General features: G+C 34.5%; 2 protein-coding genes and 1 long non-coding RNA gene across 3 annotated transcripts; 2 read left to right on the top strand and 1 right to left on the bottom strand.

Annotated features, from left to right (window-relative positions):
* The first annotated feature begins 2,042 nt into the window (after positions 1–2,042).
* LOC128671326 (synaptic vesicle glycoprotein 2C-like) lies at positions 2,043–20,585 on the top strand. The gene is made up of 12 exons (XM_053747725.2): positions 2,043–2,510; positions 10,157–10,210; positions 10,666–10,827; positions 11,381–11,543; positions 12,817–12,938; positions 13,267–13,508; positions 17,760–17,965; positions 18,230–18,338; positions 18,686–18,845; positions 19,114–19,273; positions 19,769–19,896; positions 20,231–20,585. Exons 1-12 carry the CDS (start codon positions 2,507–2,509, stop codon positions 20,284–20,286), a joined length of 1,566 nt encoding a protein of 521 aa, XP_053603700.1. The 5' UTR covers positions 2,043–2,506; the 3' UTR covers positions 20,287–20,585.
* On the top strand, positions 13,515–17,749 carry LOC128671328 (uncharacterized). Its single transcript, XR_008404836.1, has 3 exons — positions 13,515–14,333; positions 15,270–15,362; positions 16,657–17,749. It is a non-coding gene; the product is annotated as an uncharacterized LOC128671328 (long non-coding RNA).
* Positions 20,586–21,880: 1,295 nt separating the features above from the next.
* Positions 21,881–26,371, bottom strand: Vps60 (Vacuolar protein sorting 60). The gene is made up of 5 exons (XM_053747850.2): positions 26,183–26,371; positions 25,442–25,593; positions 24,580–24,745; positions 24,052–24,175; positions 21,881–23,497 (listed from the first exon to the last, which is right to left on the bottom strand). The coding sequence occupies exons 1-5, from the start codon at positions 26,249–26,251 to the stop codon at positions 23,328–23,330; spliced, it is 681 nt and encodes a 226-aa protein (XP_053603825.1). The 5' UTR covers positions 26,252–26,371; the 3' UTR covers positions 21,881–23,327.
* Positions 26,372–26,653: the final 282 nt, after the last annotated feature.

Raw genomic sequence — 26,653 nt, 5'->3', positions numbered from 1 at the left:
GAATGTCTTATTGATTCAATTAATAAACAAACAAACAACAAGCTTTATTTGCTATTGATATTGAGGCGTCCCTCGAAAGCCTCGGGGCCTGCGGGACTGGGCTTAGAAACAATCCTCTTATAGGTCCGCGGAGAAAACCACAAATTGCTCACTTCTCAGAAAAATAATCTAAATGTTTTCTTTTAAATTAAGTCCGCTTGTTATTAAATATATTGCATTAGTTAGGTACTCTTCTCAACTTTCGGAAAAAGAACAGATTTTGTTGATTTAAAAGTAATATTGAATTTAAAATAAAAAAATATTAAAGGTACATTTGATTATATACCTAATTTATTAGAGTGTAAATGTTTCTATGTTATCGAAAGTTTATAAGGAAAAAATCACAAAACCAGATAATTTTGTAAAGATGACTAGCTACGTAGGTACTTACAAGTGTAATAAATATTCATTAATTTTGACCCGATTATAAATGTTTATTATCATCGTTATATTATTATTTATCGTAGTAAATATAGGTGTCCCACTCCCACTTATGGGCTAAGGCCTCTCACTTTTCTTTTCATTTGGTTGGTTTCATGAACAAAAAAAAAATAAAATTGATCCATAATTGTAATAAAAACAATCATAGTTTTAGCCGAGCGAAGCCAGGGCGACCCGTTGGTATTGTTTATTAATATTACATTATACAGAAGTTAAATATATTTTTTAATTTAGCTAAGAAATAAAATAATAAAAATGTATGATGGCGCTAATGTGCGAGACGTAATTGCCTTAATATAAAAAACAATTTAAAAGTTTTATAAGGATTTTCATATTCGTTAAAATGGCAGCGGCTGAGGGCTACTTTAAAAAAAATGTTTATACTTATTAATTTGAAACTTCGCATAAATTATCTACCTTGACGTACCTACCTAATACATTCGAAGTGCTACAGTATCTATATTTCTTAACCCCCTATATATCAATGAAAATAAATATATCAACTTTTCAGTTGATTACTTTCTTGTGTCTGCTTCGTAACTTGCTTGTATCGACGACCTTGACCTACAGAACAGCCAACACGGTGGAGACGAGCAGCAAAATGCACGTGTTATGCATACTTCTATATGTAAACAACTGTACATTGCCGTACGATTGTATCGTTAATTTATTGCCAATAACTCGGAAACATTTCAGTGTATATCAGTAAAATATAGATTTAGAAAAAAAAATCCATGCAATAAAATGCTTTGCTTTATTGAGACATCACATTTCTTTATTGGTCTGCTAGCTTTTGCCCGCAGTTCCGACCGCTTTAGCAACCATGAAAGCGACAGATACTTAATATTAGTTTAGATATGAATAATAACGAGCAAGAGGATCACCAGATGATAATCACCGCTGGCTAGGAAAAATTTCTACACCAGGAGCAACACAATGGTATTTCTGGGTTTAAAGTAATGTATGTTACACCGGATATAAGAATCGAATCGATAGAATATAGGGGATAACAGGGGGTATATAGGGGATATAAGGTGAACACAGACGCCTAGTATTTTCCCAGTTTCTTCTAAAAAAAAGTCCGTCGTAAATTCCCACCCAAAAACCGTTAAATAATTCGTTGATGGGTTTGCGACTTTGCGTACTTTTTGGGAGGTAACTGAGACTATATCCATCTCTGTATATACATCGATATCTGTAAGGCATTTTGGGAATCATGGTGGAATAAAGAAACACACACACAATCATGAAACCCTGAAAACTAAAACAAGTTTTGACCAGTCGCTTAAAAAATAGGGTACTTAATAAAAATACAGCGTCAGTTTTGTAAATATCTATGCGTTTTTAGTTCACGAATCAAGCTTGGTTAACACGGAGACTCCAATTGGCGTTGACACCCCAGAATCAGGAGGTCGGTTCCCAAACAGATATTTGTCTGTCTGCATGTGATAAGGAACAAGCATACCTATCATTTTTGTTTTATTTTTGGAGAGGGTACATAGCAATTGGCCTGACAACTCAATTTAACTCAAAGTCATTAATACTGTAATCGATGGTTTAAACCACACTTAAAATTGATTGCCTCGCCACCGTGGGATTTACTGAAATATTTATTTTATTAAACTTAAAAATAACTTAGTCGTCAAGCCATTGAGGAATACTAATTGTTTGCCTTTGGCAATGAAACCTGAAGTGCGTTAATGAGTTTACGTAAGCATTATATAAATGTAATCAGGAGTTGTCAGCGGCGCCTGGAGATCGATGGTCACAAGATAAGGCGAGATGAGTGATCGCCTTATCTGTTATCGAAGGAATCTTCAGCGAGAGGCGGTAGTCATCCGACATTCGCACAGAAGCCTCTGTAGGCACCACATCCTTGAGGCCGCGCTCGCGACGCGAATGCGTATGCGCATATAGTGTAGCTATAGGGTGACGATGTCACGGTAGCCAGTGTCCGCTCAAATATCTCGTATCGTGATCTCATAGCGGATTTTATTTGTAAAAGTGATAGAGTGAATTTGCCAAAATGGGTGAGTGTTTTAAATTTTATATCATTTTTACTTTAATTTTAGTGGACGGTTTGTTTGATGAAGTTGTCTCGAAATTACTTAAAAATAAGGGGGTAACCTTATAAATGATAAACAAGGAAGCAATTGGAAACATAAGTAATAATTAGTAGTAGGTATTTTTATTTATTTTAATTTTCATTGAATACAAGTAGTAATTTTTACGGAATATAACTCTTGGCTTAACAACTCACAGTTGTTTAACTTCTTACAACTAAACCTGCCAATGATGATAAAGTCAAAATGCTAAAACCTCTACTTGGACGATTTTGCACTGAAACAATACATAAACTATTGTGTCCAGTTTGACCATGCTATGGTAACGAAGTTTTCACGCATGTCACTCACTATTAGTATAATTTTTCTCCTCGGCATTATAGATTCTCAACTGATGTAGAAGTGTTCGTATTCAGCCTTGTTTTATACTAACTAGCATTCGCACTGTCACAACCGCGCTTCCAGATTTTTATGAAAATTTTCCAAACTATTTTTTTACATATTACTAGCTTTTGCCCGCGGCCTCGCTCGCTTTTATTACGTGCGTCGTCTCGTAACTATTTTTGTCGATATCTTGAGTTCTAAGCATCGCGTATCGCGATGAAACCTATACCAGTTTTTAAGTCAGACCATGCGCTACATAACTATTTAAACCGCATCAAATTCAAAACAGACAAAATATCTTTAAAAAAAAATGGTTTTTGATTCTATTAGTCCCATAAAGACCCACCCTCCTATCACTCTAATCTCCTATATCCAATCTCCTATGTACTGACATAGCCCACTTACAGTTTTATTATATGTATAGATATAGATATATATTTAAGTTATTATTTAAGTTTCAAGTAACTAGTATAAAAATAGGCAAATAGTCGAATCAAAACTCTTAAAATTTTATATACGTGTAAGCACGGCAACTTATTTATTAAATTAGAAGTAATAATCTATTGCGTTAAAAATAAGGATTTAAAATATATAGTTTTTAAATTAATATATTTTTATTTTTATTTAAATTAGTTCGTATATACCTATAATAAATGTAGGATTTGATGGTCTGAAATCAGAATAAAAGAATAAAATTATCAAAGCTCGACATGTTCGGTGACATATGAAAAATATTCTTTCGAGTATTTATTGAAATGTCAATGAAACTGTCTCGGTTCGATCTGCGTTCAATGTTTATAGGTATTGTTGAGTAAACCTATAACATCTGATAAGACACGTTTGACCGTAAGACACCTTTACAAGGATCTTGCCGACTTTTAATTGGTCTTAAGTATGAATTTCCTCATTGTATAAACCTTATTAGCTGAACATAAACTTAAATTATTGTCTTGTTAATTTTTATGTAACAGCGCTAATTAATTAGTGATTTTTCAATATGTCAGGCTTAGATGTCACAATATGATCATAACGATTTTGATAAAATTTTTCAGCGTTATTGTAGGTACCTTGGGCTTCGGCTAAACGAGAATGAAACAGGAGTGTAGGATTATCCACCACTAGCGGCCGGCCCCGGCTTCACTCGGGTGAAACAATAATAAAAAAGTAGCGTATGTTACCCCTGAAGGTTTCTTCTATTTACAGAAATAGAAGAAACCTTCAGGGGTAACATAAGCTACCGACTTTCATCAAAATCGGCCTAGTATTTTTTAAGTATATTCATTGCAAACAAAAATACAAATCCTCTTTATAATATTAGTATGGATTAATTCGAGAAGGCGAACTTCATGGAAAGTAGTTACAGCTTTACTGTTAGCAATTCTGAACTCAAAAACTACGATACGTATTTTCATGCGGTTTTCACACTGACTTATATATTACACTCAAGGATTTTCACCAATAGATAGTGTGATTCCTGAGGAAAGGTTCAAGTGTATAACTTGTTGTGGTTTCACCGGAGCGAAGCCGGGACAGGCCGCTAGTTTAAAAGAAAATAGAACTGTATTGTCCTGACTAATATCATAAATGGGAAAGTAAATTTGTTTGTTAACTCTTTATCTACTTACTTCCTACTACTATCTTGAAACATTGCACACATGTTAATTTGAAGTACGGTCAAGCGGTTATTGATAGTAAAACTAACTATATATTTACTAATAACTTTATGTATTACTTTTCTATATATTTCTATGTCGTTATTCATAATATGGCATGGTATCAATGAAATTAAATGAAACAACAATGCGTCGTTAGTCATATAAAAGACACTTGTGCAGCGTAAATATGACACGTACATTCATTATTGCAGCCACACTTTTATACTCACATGAAATGGATTTATTGTTTTGATTTTGTGACCTCGAGGTCACAAAACAATAAATACTACGACTATGACACGCCACGAGTAATTTATGAAAAATTGCAAAGTAAACGAATGGTTGAAAAGCCATTAATTGTCAATTCTACCCGGGCCTAATAATAAAATATATATACCTTAAACGCTTTGAAATATCTATAGATACTGATATAATAGATTGAAAAGTCTATCTGTTTCGGCTTCACAGCTAAACTGCTGGGCCGATTTTGAAGAAATTTGGGACTAAAAATCATAGCTGAATCATCAAAATTTTAACGTTTATTTTTTACCTCACTTGATTCGCTGCATCACCGCCCTGAATGAAACCCAGACCACACGCAAGAGAGAGAGAAGGAAGGAGATTGTAAAAGTGGATGTTAAGTAAACACATTGTTTTCCACCTGTTTTTCTTACTAAATAAGATAAATTGACAAATTATCAGTATCTGCCACTTGTGAAACAAACACAAGAGCCGGCGGGCTAAACCCACTGACTAATATCTTAAAGTTATCACTTATTTATCAAACCTGTAGAGTTTGCTGCTGAAATTATGTCAATCTGTATCACTCACTTTTGTTACCTATGTTATAAGCATTGATTTAGTAAGTACTTCGGAGTACCAACAATGTACTCCGAAGTACTTACTAAATCAATGCTTATACCAACCTACTAATTTCATGGTTACAAAATATATTTCTTTTATCTATGGTTACAAGTATGTCGCTCGCGACATACTTGTAACCATAGATATGGTATGACTGTTTCCTTATTTTCTCCGCTTAGTTTCTGTCAATCAAGGACAGTTACATGCATTTTTTAATTTAATTATTTATCTAAATACAAGTAAATTATTAGGATACCTAAAATCATATAATGATCTGCCTCCAAAATGATGATTTGCCCGTTCCATAATTAAAACTTTAAGTAGGTTTACTATAGATTAATAAATTAACAACACCTTTTCAGTTTGTTGGAAGAATGAGAATGAGCGAAATTAATGTCGATTTTATTTTTCAACGGCCCGTCCCGGCTTCGCTCGAGTTAATAATTACACCTAAGGTTTAGGTTAGGTTTTCCTCGCAAATCACGCATACATAATCCGAGCAGTCATTTTTGAGTTTATCGCGTACAGACAGAGAGGACTATGTTTATAATATGTATGTAATTCCAAGATGCTTTATTTATTTTTTATTGAAAAGTAGACAGACAGTATCCAAAATGAAAAGTAGACAATTTACCACGCTCAACAGTAACCAATTCCAACTCGGAAATAGTCTAAATACCTTGTATGGGAATTGTTTTCTTTCGAATCTTGGCTAGCAATCTACTATTTCGTCTTCGATACCAATCTGACTTAATTTCGTTGAAAATATTTTTTTCTGTAACTGAATACTTGTATGAAACCGTAGGAAATAAACAATGTACATATTAAATCAATTCATGCTACAAGACATCCTCATTAATACCAGTCTCCGATACAAATGCTTAGTAATTTGCTAATTATGACGTAAAACGATAACAAAGACGCAAACCTATTGTCTGTTTGTTTGTGACTGGAAAAATAACTTTAATAAATTGTAGGCTATTTTTCACGTGTTTTAAATATTACCAAAAAACTTTCAATGCCTAACTAGTTATCGGGTTTTTTTTTAACAGTGCTAAAATTTTTGACATGGATAACAACTTAAGTACAAAAGTTAAAATTCCTGACGTAGGCCTTTTGCTTCATCCATGAGTCCCTGTAGACGTCCTCATCCAATTATGACCAATATGCTACCGGATATCGACCTCACATCTCTCTCCTGGACGACCTCTTCATCTAGTGGTGTCCTGGTCTCCATTCCAGCTCTACTCTAGTCCATCGCTCGGTGTCCATACGCACAACACGTCAATGGCAAAAAATAAATGGGTCAATAACTCTACAGAGGATACATTGCAAGCAGAAAATAAACTTTTTATCATCAGTAATAACGCGATATTACCAATACCTCAGGGTATACGGGCGCGACAGCCTTCGTGCATCTATAATATCACCAATTCTCCATTACCTTAATTCAAATTTATCGATATCAATACATTGTATATTTTTGTATGTGCTACACGCGAACCGCTACTAATAATCCACAATAACACGACTCGTTTAGATGATCTGATTTTCACCGATGCGATTTCGTGTACTGAGAATTCTTAGATTTCAAGTAAAAACTTCGCTTCCATAAGTACCTATGAGTATATTCCATAAGTGCATATGATTAGTAAGGATATGATGAGCGCTTCGAGGAATACCTCGAATCTTTATGACAACGTTGGAGATTTTGTTTGTGTGATCGCGCTATTCTCTGGAACTAGTCGGATTAGAAATGTTAATTTTGGAGTTAAGAGTATCTCAATAAACAAATGTTATAAATAAGTTAGGCTTAAAATTACAGGATTCAGAATTTTTATATTCTAAGAAAAATAAACACGACCTAGTAGATGACCCTTTAATCATAATTATAAACCATGTACAGCAATCCTAACACCCTATTTCTTCTAAAAGCAAATCAAATAAAAGCACATAATTCCTTGACCTTGGTGCATACAGTACAGTAATTAACGACCCTGTCCTTGTCATATTTTATTTGTTAGTGTAAAGGCATATATACACAAGACCACTGATAAAATCTCCCTCTATTTAATCATGTCACTCCAATTTATTTATGACTGAAATTTGTTTAATATGAAATTGATCACTACCGAGGATACGGTAAATAGTTACCCTCTAACTATCAAGATAAGATAATGTTGATAGTACTACGGCGGTGAATAAACAACTCCGTTTGACTACTGTTTCAATTTGTTCTATTTTCATATCGGTCCAGTTTTATATCCTGTAATTAACTATTTTTTCATTGCACAAATTACAAATTACACTATATATTATAATACTGTCATTAAGATCATATAGGTATTTGTACATTTTAGAAAGAGAATCGAGGAATACCTCAATGAAATTACTCAATAAGAGTGCCAAGTAATAATTTCACACGCCATGTCATGACAAGGCACTAGGTACATAGTATAGTGGCATTGCTTTTTGCCAGTGCCCTGTAGAACAAAGTTCAAAATGAGCTTCACTATCTATTGTATGTGTATGTGCTATAGGCGACACCATATTATTTTAAGTATTAATATAAGACACTAAAGCGCAAACGATATCGTAAGTTTAAAAAGTTATCTTTTGTGGAATCAGCCGGAGAATCATGTCATAAAAGCAAATTCTTTTGGAACTCTTTTATGGCATCATTACAGTCGTATTCTCCATGACTGAGAGTCGTGGTCGTTTAGTGGAATGAAACACAACGACTTTCTTGGCTGCATCATAAGTTAATTAAAGTTTCATATGGCATTATCGTAGGTACTTATCAATGTATAAATCCTCAATTGAATTTAAACTATATCTATGGCAAAAAGGGTAAGACCTAAACTTCTATGAGATTGACAATGGTAACAGTCAACTATTGACAGTGTTGTCCTGAAGCATTTTGGGTTAGTATTTGTGTTAAAATTAATTAGAAATTTTAATTCTACCTAGTTTTTACACGATCAATGTGCGCAGTTATTTCAAAATGTCGTGTAGTTGCAGCAAAATGAATTAGCTCCAACAAAATATCAATTAAAGTGGGAAGAGTGGTATAAAGTCTGCGAAAACTATTATTTTCGAAATTCTCGTTTGTCCAAATAGTTTTAAATAGGAACGAAACAAAATCATGGTTTTGGTAAACCCTTATCCACCCAGCCACCTAAGACAGTTTTTTGTCTAAGTGGCTCTTCGTCATAGAAAAATTACTACTAACATAGCACTATCAAAAATAAATTTACTAAAATATTTTCATATTAGTGTCATGAAGGTAACTTCTTTTATATACAAACATTGATTGCGAATCATATAAAACAATATCATAGCTAAATTATTGGTAGTTAGTGGTAATAAATTATAATCAAGTTTATGAACTTACGTCTCAATATATTCCATAGAAAATAAAGCTATATAATGGATAATAAGTAAATATGAATACATACAATCTTATATTGATTCACTAAGACTATATAATTATCAATATATTAAAAATCCTTAATGAACAACAAGTGTTGCATGAATAGAAGTTTATATTGAACACTAATAAATAACGTTTCTAATAAATTTATCATTTTCTAGAGCGCATAGCAATTGTGCCAATCGAAAAGGCGCACTGTATTTTATTTATATGACCACAGACAATATCGATACCGATGACGTAGCGTTGAAAACTGAATAATGGTAAAAGGCTATGGTATAATCCATAGTGGTCGCAAGTATCACCGTAAGGGTCGCCGTGGTACTGACCAAGGTACCCTAATCAAAATTCTTGATTTACTGGCAACACAAGGCCTCTTAACATGAATTGTATTGAAATACCCCAGGAGGTATCCCTAGATTATGTATTCGATCGAACATCACCGTGAAATAAATTTTTTTGACGTAAACTTGATGTTGAGAGGCTAGACGTGAATATCGGCGCAAAAGTGGGGCCGACTATATTTTTTTAATTATTTAAAATTTTTCTCCATATTCGTTGTATCTGCCTACCATAATAGACGACATTGTTGGTATTATGTTCGGCATATTTATTATATAGGGACTTATATCGACGTCAAAATGTTAGGTCTAACTGGGAGACTGACAGTGGTCAAATGGTAGTTTTAACCACATTTAAATAAATAAATACATGTAGTTGGTCCCACTTTTTTATCAAATTTGGGTCTAATAAGTTTGATTTCAGAGTGATGTTCGATCGAATAGGTTCCCCTTCGGGACCACTTCCGGTCTAAAAGAATAACTTCTATATTTTTAAGCTGAATAAGATTCTAGAAATAATTCGTAGGTATCTACTACTAGTATCAAATCTGTTAAGAATTTGAATTGATTGTAAACTTATCCTTATCCTTACATATTATAAAACTAAGTCCGCTGCTACGTCTGTCTGTCTGTCTGTGTGTTCGCGATAAACTCAAAAACTACTGCACGGATTTTCATGCTGTTTTCATATAAAATTGTGATTCCTGAGGAAGGTTTATTATGTTTTACCCGAGCAAAGCCTGGACGGGCCGCTAATAAGTTATGGAAAAAATATTTTTTTCTGTAATTATACTGGCCTTGTGTCACCAGTAAAATCGAAACTGCGATACTTCTATAATTAAGAACTTCGACTTGATGGAAATTATCTTCAAACCGGTATTGTGTAATATTTATTAGCTTAGTTACCTATATAAATATGTGTTTTATTTCTTACAGGTTTAGATTTCTTAGAACATGGAGCGGACTTCGAAAACGCGATTTCTGCCACCGGTGAGAATTATTTTAAAATTTTATTTATATAATTATACCTTCCACATTAAAAAAAAACGATTAAGGTAAAATTTCTAAGAGTACTTCTCCTTTTCACGCAGCTTGTAAAAAAATGGTAAGTTTCGTAAACTTTTCCTAAGAGAGTGTCGATTCCATTAACGTTAAGATCAAATATGTGACTTCCTATAATATTAGCTCGTCACTGATAAATGTGTGATATTTATTATATATCCTCTAAATTTTATAAATCCTTAACATGTTTAAAATAATAATTTGCCAATGCTTCGATAGAAGAAGATATCTCTTGTTCTGATGATATTATCTCTTCTTCCCTTGCGGCACATTTCTCGTCACTCTTTATCATCCGAGATCATGTGATGTGGTCTTCTGATGAATCTATTTTTCTATGTTTAAGATATTTACGTAAATTACCTTTTGATAATTCTAATTTCCAGGTTTCGGTCGGTTTCACTTCTGCCTCCTGGCCGTCACCGGGTTGATTTACGCCAACACTGCCATCGGCATCACCATAGTATCATTTGTGCTGCCGGCAGCTACATGTGACTTCAGGATGACGTCGTCGGACAAGGGGTGGCTCACAGCTGCACCTATGTTGGGTAAGTTCCAAATTATCAACATTATCAGCCATTTTACACACCCGCCAATCTGGTGGACGGATGACCTGACCAGTTCGAGAAGCACGGGAAACAGGCCGTTTTGCAATAGTAAAATGTACTTTTAAAAAGCATAGGCTTCTTCCAATATCTATTATCTGTTGAACTTGCAGCATGTTCAGCAGATAGTTGAAATAATGACTAGCCTATCCAGAGGTCCAAAATTGTGTTGTCTTGAAGATGTCTGTTATGTTCTTTGATTTTACGTAGCTGGAGTCCAAACCCGAACAAACATCGAACAGTCAAGTGAACTTATACAGACCTCTTCAATGTCCTCTAGGGAGTCTTCCAAAGTGATTTGAAATCGGCATGGCGAGATTATTTATGGACTAATTTTAAATGTTTACGATCGAGAAGCCGAATTAGCTGAATTATTGCGCTCTCAAATGCAGATAAATCTGAAATAGTAACTTACTCTGCCTGTGAAGAAAACTATTAATATCAACTTCAATGACCTTATAAGTTATTTTTTTTTATAATCAAATTATCTTCTCAGGTATGGTCATTGGTTCATACTTCTGGGGCTGCCTGGCTGACACAAAAGGACGTAAAATAGTGCTGGTGTCTACGCTTCTGATGGACGGTTTTGTCGGAATATTCTCCTCCTTCGTCCAGATCCTGCCCATCTTCATGGCCTGCCGATTTATCAACGGCTTCGCGTAAGTGGTTTATTGAAAGTTTCTTGCATTATAAAAATACGTTCCGTACAAAAAAAAACAAAATACGAAATCCTTATAGAATGACTCGTGCGTCTATTTGTCCGTCCGTCGTCACAGCTAATTTGCTCCGAATCTACTAGACCGAATCAGGTTAAATTTCTACCCAAACACAGACGTGCAGAGTAAATATTTATTTTTGAATTATGGGTTATTTTCGGGATTAATTTAGGAAATTTAAAAAAAGTTTTGCAAATCTTATTGTGTCATATTTGATGAGGATTTGAAATATATTTTTGTTATTATTGTGAAATAAACAGTTTCGATGTTATTCATGAAAAAAGATGATAAAGCATTCAGCTTTAGATTCATAAAATATTAATTAATTCGAGAAAAATAGGAGAATTCTTTTCATTTCAGTCTCCTTCTTTTCGTGATAAGCTGTTAACGAAGAGTAGCTATATCAATCGGAAAAACACATCCTAGCGACGCACGTGACTTCGCCACGTTTGCCAGATACATCAATTACTAAAACGCTACAAGTCCACAACAATTGTTTGACTATTTTAAACCTTATTTACAATAGATTACGTATCAATATTCCGTTTTATCTAACAAACAATAGCGGCGCTCTGATCTGCGGACATCACATCATAATTCGTAATCGCATGGTTCCCACATTCAATGATTAGCCGTAAATAAGACATGAAGAGTGTCATCAACACGGACAATTTGCTTTCAGTCGGTTTTTTTAATACCTTCTGCTTACTCTAGATAAATTAATATCCAATAATTTAGAATTAGTGTATTTATTTTACTATTTTAACATTTATTAGTATTGTTAGGGTAACGGAGGAGTTATTTATTGTGTATTGTATACAACAATTTTATAGGTATAAATTAAACAGATAGGTAGCATTTATTATTTATGGAAAATATACGCTTACCTTTTTCCCACAAATAATATTCAATATTTATGTTTGTTGAAAATATAATATTTTCATTGTAGCAGAAACGAAAAATAAATTGCCAAATGTAGGTTCTATAAGAATATAATCCCGGTACAATAAGGAATATTTATAATAATTTTGAGACGTATCCACTGACGGAAAGGGGCTGAAATGAATGAATCTACTAAATATGTTAAATATTCATTCTAATGTGATACAAGCTTAGAACACGGAGATAATATATTGAGACTACCTACTACAACTTGCTATGGCCCACTACAGGTACTTAATACCCTACCTACCTGTACTTATCATCTATCTTTCAGTGTCGCTGGTGCTATGGGTATCTGCTTCCCATATTTGGGCGAGTTTCAGGCAACCAAATACAGAGAAAAGATCCTGTGCTGGATGGAATTGTTCTGGACCTTGGGTGTCATCTTACTGCCTCGTAAGTATACCTATTACATTAGGATTCCTGTCCTACCCTTAACTATATTATTGTGCCGTGTAAGTAGGTACCTAGCAATAGGTATACAACAACTACAACAAATTTACTGTACTTTTTATAGGTACAAGTAAATCTAGAAAAAAGTATTTTTATAAGAACTAGGCATGCCCTATGGCGCAGTTTGTACCACTAGATCAGTTTTTACCGATTCCCAGTTTCTTCCCTAAAACTCCGACCGATCTTTATAGCAATATACCAATTCATAAGTTGGGCATGCGCTGGGAACACTAAAAGTGTTAGACGTAAAATCATATTTGTTCTTTTACAGTGATTGCGTGGGCCATCATCCCCATCACTGGCATCCGCATAGAGAGCGGCTGGTTCTCATACGACTCTTGGAACTGGTTCGTGGCTGCGTGCGGAGTACCGTCCCTGGCCCTCGGATTCTGGCTCCTCACTTTCCCCGAGAGCCCTAAGTTCATGATGGAGTGCGGCGACTACGACGAAGCCTTGGAAGTTTTGAAGGTCATCTACAAGTCTAACACCGGTGACGACCCTAAAAATTATCCCGTAAGTACCTTATGTATTTTCATTGTGTCTTTGTCACATACGAAGAGTACGTGAGCCTTGATATTTTTGATAATATTATACCACGAAGGCTATCAATATCATTCTAAATACCTCATATGGAAATTGATTCCTTTCTAACCTTGTCTAAGAATCGACTCGGAGGAATAGATTTAGGTTGATGTTTGTTGTTGACTTAGTATTTTTTTGATGTCGCGTCGATAAGTGATATTTATATCATCCCATTTTATTTGTATACGTAGAATAAAGTTTTGAATTTTTGAAGGCTTGAAAAGTCAATCTATCTATGATCAGTAGCAATCAATTGGAAGAAGGGTCTAGGTATACCTACCTATAGGATGAAATTCTATGACTCATGTGCATAGTGCGCCAATAAGTTTTTAATTACTAGGAAGCTTTGACCCTGACTTCGTTGTGTTTGAATTCGGAAATAAATATTTTTAAAATTAAAACTTATTTCTTAAAAAGCACGTTTACAAGCTGATAAAATTACTTCCTCTCGTTTTTATGACGCAATTAGCTAAGTACTTCATTACTTAGTTCTCATTTGAGATAGCATGCGAAAAAGTGAAATGGGAAAAGGTAAAAGAGAAGAAAAATTAGCTAGCTTTTTTAGATCTCGATCAAAGATCTGAATGCCTCATAAAGTTGACCTCAAACTATCTGGTCTCTCCGTCACCTTTCCAATCTTCTACCTAAAGATCCTAATAACATGAAGTTGAATCTAACTCTGTTTTGCAGATCAAACATCTCAAACAGAAGGCAAAGTCCATAGCTCCTGTACATGATGACGATGAAAAACCAGATGTTTGTTTCTTTGTATTTTTGCTCCATATCATTGTAGATATATATATATAAGTACTATACGTTTCAAATAACAATAGGACGTTGCATTTTGCGACAAATTCATTGTAAGTAGGTACTGTGGAAACATGCACTCCTACGCAATACAATGAAGTTATTTCTTACAGATCCAGACGATATGTACTATACCGGTTACTAATTCTTCATCCGTTAACTTGTGAGATAAATAAATAATGGGTAGTTAAATTATGGTTAATCGAATAGTAGATACCGGAGTCGCCTAATCGAGTGCGAGATAGGAGGACCTCTTCAGACGCTTTTATATTAGGCTTTTATCCTTATATATTAGGCTCTTCAGGCGTCTTGAGCAATATACTGCTCTCCATTTTAACAAATAACGCCCAAAACCGTGGAGCCCTTCGTGTTACTGTTTCGGTGTACTGTCCCCGAGAGAATGTCTCACCATATTTCCTTCTGTTAAGCAGTAAAGGTCAACGTAACGACCATCTGCGGTATACTTCGTTATCGTGAATTACAAAATGGCGCCAATTTGAGGTTTAATATTTGAAACGTACAGTATATAACATATTTAGTTACTTCAATTATTAAATCACCTCGTTCGTTTCACACTTGTACTCTAAAATCTTTTAAGAGTTCTTTTATCGTTTAGATCCATTTGTTCCCACTGCTGTTCATGTAGACGTCTCCCCAAGAAATCTAAAATAGAGTTCCTCGGGCTCGACCGTCGGAGCCCGGCTGTGGAACGAGAAAACGCCCAGTAGAGAGAAACAAGAAACCATTTTGATCGTAGACCTTTCAAATATACTTACTTTAAAGTTAAGCGGTCACCATGTTTAAAGTAGACACCATATACCAATACGGCCTATTAAGTCTATAGTATACGATATGCATGACACCACAAATAAAATTGTGTTGCAGATAAAATCAATCAAAGACAAGATAAAAGACATTGAAGAATCCGGAAAATTGCAACAGACTGGGTCTGCTACCACAGTTGCATCTGGAAAATCTGTGCGATATTACATATTGTATTTAATTTATTCTGTAGATTTCATAGCAATCTGAATTAGGTAGTTACATAAAGGGTTACCTGTAACACTCCAATAACCTAGCAGAAGTATATACTTAACTGATAATATTGTTTTGATAATTTGTTAGATTTTACTTTTATACCAAAACATTTATTTTCCCTTTATTTTTGCATCATGGATTGAAGGGCCGCGAACAGTTACTCGCGCTAAGCATATTATTACAGTAATATAACGTATTTAACATTATATAAGTATTGTCCTATATTTAGGACAATAAAAACTTGAAATATAATTCGTATCTAATGCAATGAATACCGTCTAAATACTCGTAGAATTGACTCGCAATTATCATCTCCTTCAAATCAGGAAATATTGTCGGAAAGCGAAGATTAGGCGGTAGTTAAAACAGTCAGATGAATTATCCAGAACTAGCTCTGGGTAAGACTAAATTTAAGAAGCTGACGGCCAACATTCAGTACATAGGCACGTAAAAAAGCTTCTTAATCCTACAAGGTGGCTGGTGTTTCACAAGTAACCCTGTATAGAAAACGCATTATTTTGGCGGCATATGATATAAGTTGCATTCACAAACTCAATAAAAACGAATTGTCAAAATGATCGTTTCTTGTTGTAATATTATTCAGATTTCTGTGGTAGATTTTAATACGTCACAAAATACTTAAGTACTTACTTAGATAGATCCCATTCCAGTAGGTGATCATGTTTCAAGGCGATTAGGTATGTTCCGATTCTAATTATTGAGCGCTGCAGTAGGAAGTTTCATACAAAGAATACTGGACGGATCGAGTCGATACGGTGACGAACTTTTTTCAAAGTAGACAAGTAGACCAATTATTAAAGAGTGTGTGTAATATAACACTGGTGTCAGATTGTATTCTCTAAAAACACCTCACCTAGCGGCAATTGTAAAATACATAAGGCTTGCAGCCTAGTGTGGAGCCAACTGGTAAATTATTTTTGTATACGTGCAAGTTTATAAATAAATCATTCATTCATTCATAAGTAGTTACTAGAGAACTAAACAGCCATGTTTTCATTCATCAAAAGCAAACGATGATGACCATGAACAAAAAATTACACTGCGAGTTTGGGTACCAATCTGCCTAATATATTAGCTGGAAAAAAATGCATTTTCAACAAGTCGGAATTTATTTTACTGCTGAACTTGTGTATTTTCTGTCAACGGTCGTTAAAGGTTTTAAAGATTGATCGTTGATCCATCTATCTAGTAGGTACCTACTTGATTTCAGTAGATCCAAAGGCCTCCCACCCAAACTGACCCAGCCGACACACATCCACGCCCAGAAGAGTCACACCCAGGCCCCACAGAGTCCCAAGGGCAACACGGGTCGCCAGAAACAGGGCAAGAAGCCCATGGGCCCACTCCAACCCATCATATCCCACGCCGCTCGCCATACGTTACGCGGCGGGATTCCACAGACTCCATAAATACCGTTAGAACAGTTCTTATCTCCTATAGTTTGTGGTCTGTAGACGTAGTCAAAGTAAACATTTATTCAGAAAGTAAATCAGAAAACTTACTATCTCCTGTAGACTGTAGACAGAGTAGATAGTTCAAGTATTTATTCAAAAATTATACCAGTTAGATATTTTCCTAACTTCTTCCTATCGTCTGTAGACGTAGTCAAAGTCAAAGCATTTATTCGGAAATCGACCTTCATATGAACTTTTCCGTGACTTTTCCACATCATACTTTTCGTAGTGTAGTGTTAGATACCTAAAAATAAAGATGAGAAATTGAGCAAGACATGTTTATTTAGGTAAGCGTATCTATAGGTATATTGCACATTTTTTTAAATAGCTCACACCTTGTCCTGACCCTTCATTAATCTAGACAGGACAAGTCTTCGTCATTAGGATTAATATCATTGATTAGATTTCTAGGTTAGAAACTGACATTTCAGATTTCCGTTCTGCATCGTTAAGGAGTGCCACACTTAACGACCACGTAAATAAATACATTTCGTCATTTCCATTTACTTTAGGTTTAATTGGTAGAAAGACGGGCAAAAAACGAAAGCTCAAAAACACTATTTTGACTTTTTTCAAGGCTTAACACAATTTGCGATTACAGAAAATCTCAAGTCGTGAGAGTTTAATCCAAAGCATCAATCGATTCGCAAACCTTGGAAAAATATTGGAAAATTGATAATATTAATGTCAATTGCGTGAGAATCATGCTCGAGCCTTGAATAGTCTGAAACTCAGAACAATTTGTAATTGTAGTATCTTTATGTATTATTTGTTAGTAAATAAAGTATCATCGTGTATAATTAGTAGATAAGATTTATAAAAGGATAATCGAATTACGAAAATAATCTTAATCTGTCAACAGGTCAAAAGTCTCAAGGAGAAACAGCGAACTGTGTCGGTGGCATCACAGGGCTCAATCAAATCCATCAGGACTCTAAAGATGACCAAGAAAAAGGACTTGAAACGACTCGTCAGCGAAATCTGGTCTCAAACGAAGGCTCTGTGCAAACCTCCTTACCTAAAATACACTATCCTCACTTGCCTCATTCAGTTCGGCTTAACTACAAGGTAAACTTACAAATCAAAATGTTACACCTAATTCAAATATCATCATAATACTTAATTCCTTTCTTTAGGAGTCAGCACAATATTATATTTATTTATTTTTCTTCTCATAGCACATTTTTAGGATTAATGAAAAATTATACTGTTATTTTTAGTGCAATAAAGTAGTTAAATTAGATATAAATGAAAACTATTCTTACCTACAATCCTATAAGCACGAGCAGCAAAAAAATGGTCAGTCCAATAAACTTAAGCTACTGATTCCAGCTACTACACCCTCATGATCTGGTTCCCGGAGCTGTTCAATAGGTACGAAGTCTATGAGAAAATATTCCCTGGCGAACACGCGTCGGTGTGCACGGTGGCAGAATACAAGGTAAAATTATATTCCTGTTGTTTTTTTGTTATTTTTTACATTTTAAACTTCTAAAAGTGTGGTTTACATCCTAGCTTAGGCTCAATTTTGTTGTAAAACAGTAAGTATCGTCGAGTTTGCAAAGCATTTATTTATATTTGATTTATTATTATTTTTTCCCGGCAATTCGCGCCAAATTTGAGATTACTTATAGTTATGTGTAATTTGTAATGAGGTGCATATTTTATAAATGTGTGCATGAATGATTTGACTTAAAAATCATTTTTACTTCAAATGCTTTTTTAACTGTAAATGATTCTTACGTTGACATTATCAGTGAGTTGTTATAATTAGTTTATGTTATCAAGGTGGACCAAGGCGCAGGTGGCGCCAGCGACCCCTTCGATTGCCTCAAGGTCATCGATAAGAGCGTGTACATGCACACACTCATTGTAGGCTTGGCTTGCATCCCCACGTCTCTATGGCTGCCGCTTTGTGTACACAAACTCGGTGCCAAATTCTTCTTGAGTAAGTAAAATGAGCAACTAGCACCGTTTTCCATCAGGTAAGTATTTTAACGATCTCTGTGGCTTGATGGTCATCATGAACTGCTACATAGAAGGTCCCGGAATCGATCCCCGTTCTGATCAAGATGGATAGGTAATGACATTTTCTCATTGACTTGAATTTAGGTATTGTGGTGGAATTTAGGTATCTATTCCGAAATTATTATAAAGATTTTTCTGAAAACTTACGATCTCAACTTTGATCTCATTATAAAAATATTTAATTCTAGTTTTCAGTTTGAGTTTCGCCGGCGCGGTCACAGTGGGCCTGTACTTCGTACACAACTCCACCCAGAATCTGGTTCTCTCATGCATCTTTGAAGCCCTCACCTCCCTAGCCATCAGTCTTGTGTTCTGTGTGCTTGTCGACTTATTCCCTACAAACCTTAGGTAAGCTATGAGTATTACTGAAATTTTATACGTGTATCATCATCAGCAATTTTAATACATATAGGTACATTGTTTGTATAAATATTGACATATCTCTTGGCGTTCCCCATGGTAGTGTCCTCGGTCCAAGTTTCAAAAATGCACCAGCAATGCATCGGCGGTATTAAAATTGCTGATGATGATTATTATCATAGGCTCAACAATCAACAAATCACCTCTCCACGAATTAAAGTGAACGTGATAAATTCGCCGCTAGGGACGTTGGCTTAGAATGAGCTCCATGTTCAAAACTATTTTGAACGTTCGTGTTGTGGTGTACACGCGCGGGTTTTTCTAAATGATATCAACGATAATGAGGAGGCAAAATAACCTGATCGTTTTCTCGGTTCCTTCCGCAGCAATGATCTTTTGAGCCCAGGGTGCGCTATCCAATTTTTGTCTCCCCTTCGCACATTCATCATGATTTTTAATATTTTTTTTTTCTTTAATTTTCAGGGTAATGGCAGCCGCGCTCTCACTGACGGCGGGTCGAGGCGGTGGTCTTATTGGTAACCTGTCTTTCGGATACCTTATCGATTTGAACTGTGTGGTGCCTATAGTCGTCTTTTCAGCATTCTTATTCAGTAAGTATTACCATTTTTATGACCTAAGTTATGATTATTCATTGGGTAATAGAAGAAACGTATATAGGTTGCTCCTATGCTAAAGTATGCAATACAAAATATATTTGTATAATTTGGTAAATTTTAGCTTCAGCTGGTAAAACAATTAAGTTTTGATTTTTAACGTCAATTCATATTTATTTTCCATACTTTTCTTTATTTAAAGTAGGCAACAGTATCTTGTAATTTCTGTAATATGCACATGTTCAAAATAAAAAGAAACTTAAAATAATTGAAAAAAAAAAAACTAAAAAAGTTTGAATTACTTAATTCTAACATTATTCTATTATTTCAGTTGCTGCGCTCCTCTGCTTCTTCTTGCCAAAGACAGGTCAAGAGTCTCTAGACTAAGTACACGATAAACCTAGATAGTGCAAATTAGACTGTAATGCGTAGATCACAAGTTGTGTGGCTGTACATATCATTTATTAGGATGTAAATATTGTGTTTTAAGTATTATTTATTAACGAGTTGCGAGTCTAGTATCATTAGCCATGTCTTGTGTTCAGTGAGTGACGTAAAATTTACCAAGGGTGGTGATCCGAAGTTACCGATGTAACGTAATGAACATAACAGTATTTTAGAAATTGACTGTAAGATAATGCCCTAAATTATTATTTTAATTTATTAAAGGTTTATTTTGCCTTACATTTCGTGGTTTTATTTATACCTTTGGGTTATGTCTGTTTGGAAAGCTTTGAGAGTGTGTATTGCGTATATGTTACCGGCCAAACCCGATTCCAGGATAAACTATTTCTTCCTACATGCGATAGGATAAACTGGTTTAGCCTGGGCTATACTAATTCGTTCTATCGCATATAGGAAAAATTAGTTTATCCTAGGCCAAACTAGTTTATCCTGATAGAAATAAACAACACTCAGGTTAAACAGGAATGACCTAGTCTAAATCTATTTAGCCTAGTCAAACAAACTAAGTCTCCGAAATAGCATTATAAATATAGTATTTTTATATTATATTGTTTTAATATTATTAAAAATACTTTATTAATTTTTAGACACATTTTAACATTGTTTCTTTTACCGTTATCGTTTTAATGAAATTATTAATTTTAATTAAATAGTATTTTATTCATTTTACCTATTTATTTTGTTTTTCTAGATATTCTATAATGTTTAGACTAGGCCATGTCAGTTTATCCTGAGAGTGTGTATTTCTATTAGGATTACTTAGTTTGGCCTAGGCTAAACTGGTTTATCCTATCGGGCTTAGGACGAACTAGTTTAGCCTATCGCATGTAGGAAAAATAGTTTAGCTTAGGTAAAACTAGTATATCCTGGAATCGAGTTTGGCCAGTAACATATACATGGTGTATAGTGCAGTAATTCCGAAAATGCATATATACCGAAATAATAAAAATCTACAAATCTGAGTGATATTTCCTTGTTGCCAACATATTGAGTGGCGCATTAGTGTCAAGAATACGTCAGTAGCATAAAGTTTTCAAGTTCAAGTATTTTTCGCGCTATTTTTGTTTATTTTCAGAATATATACCCAAGACAGTTCGTAATTTCCCCTTTTCACGAAAAAATATAATTCGACATTTTACACGAAAAAATATAATTAGACAGTAATACATCATTTTATTGAGTACACAGAGGTAAAACTATAATGACAGTAAAGAACATACACCTCTAGTAATCTCTTAGAAATTTCTGTCGGAATTACCCAATGCACCTCATACATTAAACTTGTTTCAGAGAAAGGAGAATGTGCACATTTCATAGGAATTTATTCCAGTCTTAGTCTACATACTTTTCTCCGATTTTTGAGCACATTTTATCATTAAAATCAATATGATTCGCAGTCAAACTTCTAACAAAAATGTCTTAATTATCCCCCTCCTCATAGTTAGACGAGAATTTTCAAATGAAAATTATTGTTAATGTACTAAAAGCCTATAGATATAGGCCAATAAAAGATACATGAATTTACAACTTAAGTTTATTAATATAGAAATTAAACACTACATTTACATAACAAGACACTGCAACAGATACATTATATAAAGCTTATCCAATGGTTAAATAAATGACAAACATTCACATGTAGACAACGGAATCAACTTTACTCTGGAATTAATAAACAAAAATGAAATTATTTTGTCTTATAAACCGAGGAAAGCTCTACTTTAAAGTGCTGTGAATTACTTATAAGTATACTTTCAAGAGATTTATTCTATCATTAGTTTAATATGATATTATAACTTTACTCACATTTCGCCGAAAGATTTCTCTCATTTAACTGTTTTTAAAATTGGGCAAGCATGTATCTACTACAGTTACAATAATCATTACCACTAAAAAGTATAAAACAAAAGTCACTTCCCGCTGTCTGTCTGCCCCTGTGTAAGCTTGTTCATGCATAACAAGTATTGCACCCGTGCGAAGCCGGGGCGGGTCGCTAGTAAATAATAAATCAAGGTAGGACGTTATTTTCTTATAAGCGTGTAAACAACTATTACATCACAAGGAACTATTTCTTTTGAAAAACATTTGGAAAGTTACAAATTTTACAGCCAGTTCATTCAAATTTATGTTTGAGACAATTTTATGCTTCCAATAAAATGTGTGCACTTGTGTAGTAGCCAACTATCCTACATTATTTTTAGATACATGTTATCATTAAAATATAAAAATGTAAAAAACAATAATTACAGTATTAGGAAATAAATAAATATCCATTTAGAGGAAGGAGATCCATTGAATGGGTCCCAACACAAATTTGCTTTACAATGTCGTTACTCTACTAGATATTTATTCGTTTCTTCCGTACTACTTTACAATAGTGCATAACATTACACATAGAAAAACTATAGTAAAAACAGATTTAATGTGATTTTATATTGAGGCACGAGACGAATTTGAGGGCTGTTAAGACCGAGTTAAGAATCGTACTTTCACAGTGCTTTATACGACACCTGCTTAGCGAATCGAATCATATATCCTAAATCAATTACAACAACCCCATTAAATTCACATTTGCATAATTCAGTATTTATTCTGTAGATTAACGGAATAAATTGTACGTAACCCTCTTCAACTCATACTTGAACTTTTTTCTTTTTTTTTTTAAGGTGGGCGGATTTTCGAGCATTTTGACAGACGTCATTACCGTCCTTCAGAATAAAGAATCATTCTAAATTTTAGAAATCAAATATTGATAAAATTTCACACTACCCCCAAGACAGATTATTATTCATAAATTAGGGTAGTTATTATAAAAGATTTAAATCTTTGTTGACTTTTGAAGTATGGTAATGATGGTGATAAAAATTCTCAAAAATTCACCCAGGTGTCGTAGTTATTATTATTTTGTTTGGTATTTCCCTTCCCTCTTTCTCAGAGAGATAGTTTTTTTTTTATTGTATCGTTTATCGCGAAGTCTGCGCGGAGCTGGGCACGAGCGGCAGCCCGAACTCGTCGACGGGCACGCCGTCGCGCGCGCGCGCGCCCTCGGCGCCCGGCTCGCGGTCGGGCGCCGCGGGCAGCTTCACCACGTCGTCCAGGTACGACGTGTCATCGTCCTGCGCTATCTCGTCGCCTGGGGAATGACGTTCGTTCACCGTCCCGTCGCTCAGCGGTTAAGGCGCTATGTATTACAGTGTGCGGCGAGCACACTAGCGACACTTCACGTTTTTCTTAATTTACTTTGTTTCTTGACGAATGTTAAAAATATTTTTTTTTTTAACAGATTATGCCACACTAGTAAACAACAATACCATCTACTAAAATTATTCATCTAGTGTCACTATTTGTCAAAATATTTTTCTTCGTCGAGAAATAAAAGCCTAGCGCCTTAACCATGCTTCTAGACCGCGAGGTCCCGGGTACGTTGGTCAAGATGGAATGTTATCTTTTTCAGCCTGACATGACTTAAGGCCTGTTTCACCACTTTCTGATAAAATATATTGTAATCTGATAGATAAAGTAACTAATAGATAAATGTAAGAAACAATAATGGTATGCCCTTCTGGCATGATAAGGATCAACACTGTTTATATGAGTTTCTTTCGGCATTTCTTCTCAACAGGGATCGTTCCGAATGCCAGTTCGTATCTTTTGAGAAATTACTACATAATATAAAATTTGACTCACCCAAAGCATCAAGCTCTGCGGCCAGTTCGTCGTCGTCAATCTCCGGCACGCCGTACTGCCTGCCCAGCGCTTCCTGCACCTCGTCTGCTTGCTCCAACATGTCTGCCAGATCATCATTCACATCCTGAAAAATTTGATAGATATGACGGAGTGTTAACTTTATGTTAATTACGGTAACTATTGTCGGTAAAACGATCAATGTCACCTGTGTGTTGACTATAAAACGAACGCTCGCAGCATTGTAATGTTCAGTCTTAGTTCTGGAGCCGTGCATAATATATTTATTTGTTATAATTAGGCATCGAAAGTTTAGACCTTCTCTGTATAGCTAGTACCTTGATTAGCAAATATAGCAATCCCAAAGAAAGATGACCTCAGGCAAGCGGTTTGTCGTAAAATCACAGCCAAATTTTTAAGTTCAGGTTTATGGTTTAAAGTTTCAGTGGGGCACAGGCGAGAATGAAACCAGGTGAACACAAAGATTTCACCAATTGAACATTTGTAAGATTAATATCAGAGAAAACTAACCTCAATGGAATCAATATTGATTTTCTTGAATTCTTTCTTCATCTGCGTCACTCCGTCTTTCATTGCAGCTATAGTGGTGTGAGTGTCCTTGAGTGTCTGTGTGGCGTAATTTGCTTGCTCCATGTTGAATGATTGGGCCCGAAGGTTATCAAGCTGCTGTTCGTACCTGTAATCATTATTATAATCCTACCAATATATTAAATGCAAAAGTTTGTATGTATATTTGTTATGTTTCACACAATTGAATGGACAGATTGTTATGAAATTTGGTACAAGGGCAGGTGTATGCATACTTTATTACGGTTTTACCTGGAATAACACAGGGTACTTTTTATCCCAAAATTCCCACAAAAATTAAACCTAGGGACACTGGTCAACACCCTTTTTCTCAGGAATGTATACATATAAACTTGAAAAGTTGATGGTGGAAAAAATGAAACTTGCAACTCTCTTATGAGGAATCTCAAAACCAACTGGTACTTCCCATTGTCCTAGAATCATGAAATTTGGCATGAAGTTAGTATCAACAATAGTGACAATGGGAAAAATCCGAAATTATGTGAGTTTTAGCTTGTTTTAAAAAATGACCATTTAAAACTTTAGAGTCCAAAATTATACAATCCTAATTGAAATTTACAGTGATAGAATTTTGTTTTAAGAGTGTTACAGTGTTCAAATTTCAGCTCTGAAGATCATAATTACAACATAAAAATTACAAAGCGAATAAATTAAAATATTCTCAATAATTTTGACCTTCATATATCTTTGTGATGCAAAGCTGAAATTACTCTAGGCAGAATTATAAGTTAAAAATTACTCAATGACCACTAACTCTTCAAGATCATCTACAAATAATACCTACATTTTCTTCTGCTTGAGAACCCTCATAGCTTTTTGTTTAACTGAATTTTTTGCTGGTCCCTCTCTCATTTTGCTCATTTGATCTTTGTATTTCCGAAGCTCTGTGTCCAACTTCTGCACCTTTTGCTCAATGTTATCAGCTCTACTGTCAACCTGAAAATTTAATGATTAATTATTACATCAGTGAATTAACTATAGAACTTTCAATGCTGTCTGATCCACATCAGTTGCAAAAACTGCCTGTCTATTAATGAATATTGTACATCATAAACAGTATTTATTATATCATCTCCCTATCTTTAGTGTTTTCTTTTTTAATTCAAGATGGGGCCAAACTAGGGCAATTGAACTCTATCACATTTTTATCAACTTACGAAAGGTGAACATGTTATTATCGTTGTAAGAATGGCATTTCAAATTCAAATGGTTTTACTTTTACTATGTTGGTGTTTATCACAGATATAAGAACACCACCCATAAACACCACAGATATAAGAACATTACGTTGAAATGTAATGTTCTTATATCTGTGGTGTTTATGGGTGTCAAAATTAATAAATTGTAATCTCTTTGGAATTTGATGAAAACAATCCGAAATTGACATTTCATTTTATAAGGTTAATGAAATAATCCAGCAGGCAAATACAGCCAAATAGAAGCTACAAAATAAATAAATGTATAAAAACAAGGAGCCATTGCAATGCATGAATCATCATCAAAATGATATTTGTTGATTACTCACATTGCTGATACAGTCCGTTATACTTGGTCCTGGTTCCTTTGGTTTACCCCTACCGAATATTCTATTCATCTTAAAAGGAAGTAAGTATCTTTAACTAATATTATTAATATTCTATAAATTTTGACTTTCTTTTCCACAATTTTCACAACACAACACAACTGTTTAGAAAAGGTAGGTCGAATTGACATGATCGAGTTGTCATATTGACTTTGGCCGACATTGCTTAAAGTGACAGTGAGTTTTTTTACTTATTTTTTAAATTTTAAGGCTTCAACCAATCCGGTATTTCGTCAAAATCAAGATTGAGTTGATTGCATTTATAAATAATATATTGATTGATACTGATCTCTTCCTTATATATTATAAAAACAAGTCCCTATGTCGCGTCTCTCTGTTAAAAAAGGTAGGGTAGGTTTAGGTGTACGCATACTTTATTATACGGTTTTACCCGAGCGCGTTTCTCTTAATGCG

This window comes from Plodia interpunctella, chromosome 7 (assembly GCF_027563975.2).
Source record: "Plodia interpunctella isolate USDA-ARS_2022_Savannah chromosome 7, ilPloInte3.2, whole genome shotgun sequence".
Taxonomy (NCBI): Eukaryota; Metazoa; Arthropoda; class Insecta; order Lepidoptera; family Pyralidae; genus Plodia; species Plodia interpunctella.
This window is presented reverse-complemented; position numbering and strand designations above follow the sequence as displayed.

Coding starts and splice junctions, on each gene's coding strand:
- LOC128671326 (XM_053747725.2), top strand. Junction 10,211..10,665: donor AAACGCGATTTCTGCCACCG/GTGAGAATTATT, acceptor TCTAATTTCCAG/GTTTCGGTCGGTTTCACTTC. Junction 12,939..13,266: donor GGGTGTCATCTTACTGCCTC/GTAAGTATACCT, acceptor GTTCTTTTACAG/TGATTGCGTGGGCCATCATC.
- Vps60 (XM_053747850.2), bottom strand. CDS start 26,251: ATGAATAGAATATTCGGTAGGGGTAAACCAAAGGAACCAGGACCAAGT. Junction 24,746..25,441: donor GTTCTCAAGCAGAAGAAAAT/GTAGGTATTATT, acceptor TAATGATTACAG/GTACGAACAGCAGCTTGATA. Junction 24,176..24,579: donor TCAATATTGATTCCATTGAG/GTTAGTTTTCTC, acceptor CAAATTTTTCAG/GATGTGAATGATGATCTGGC.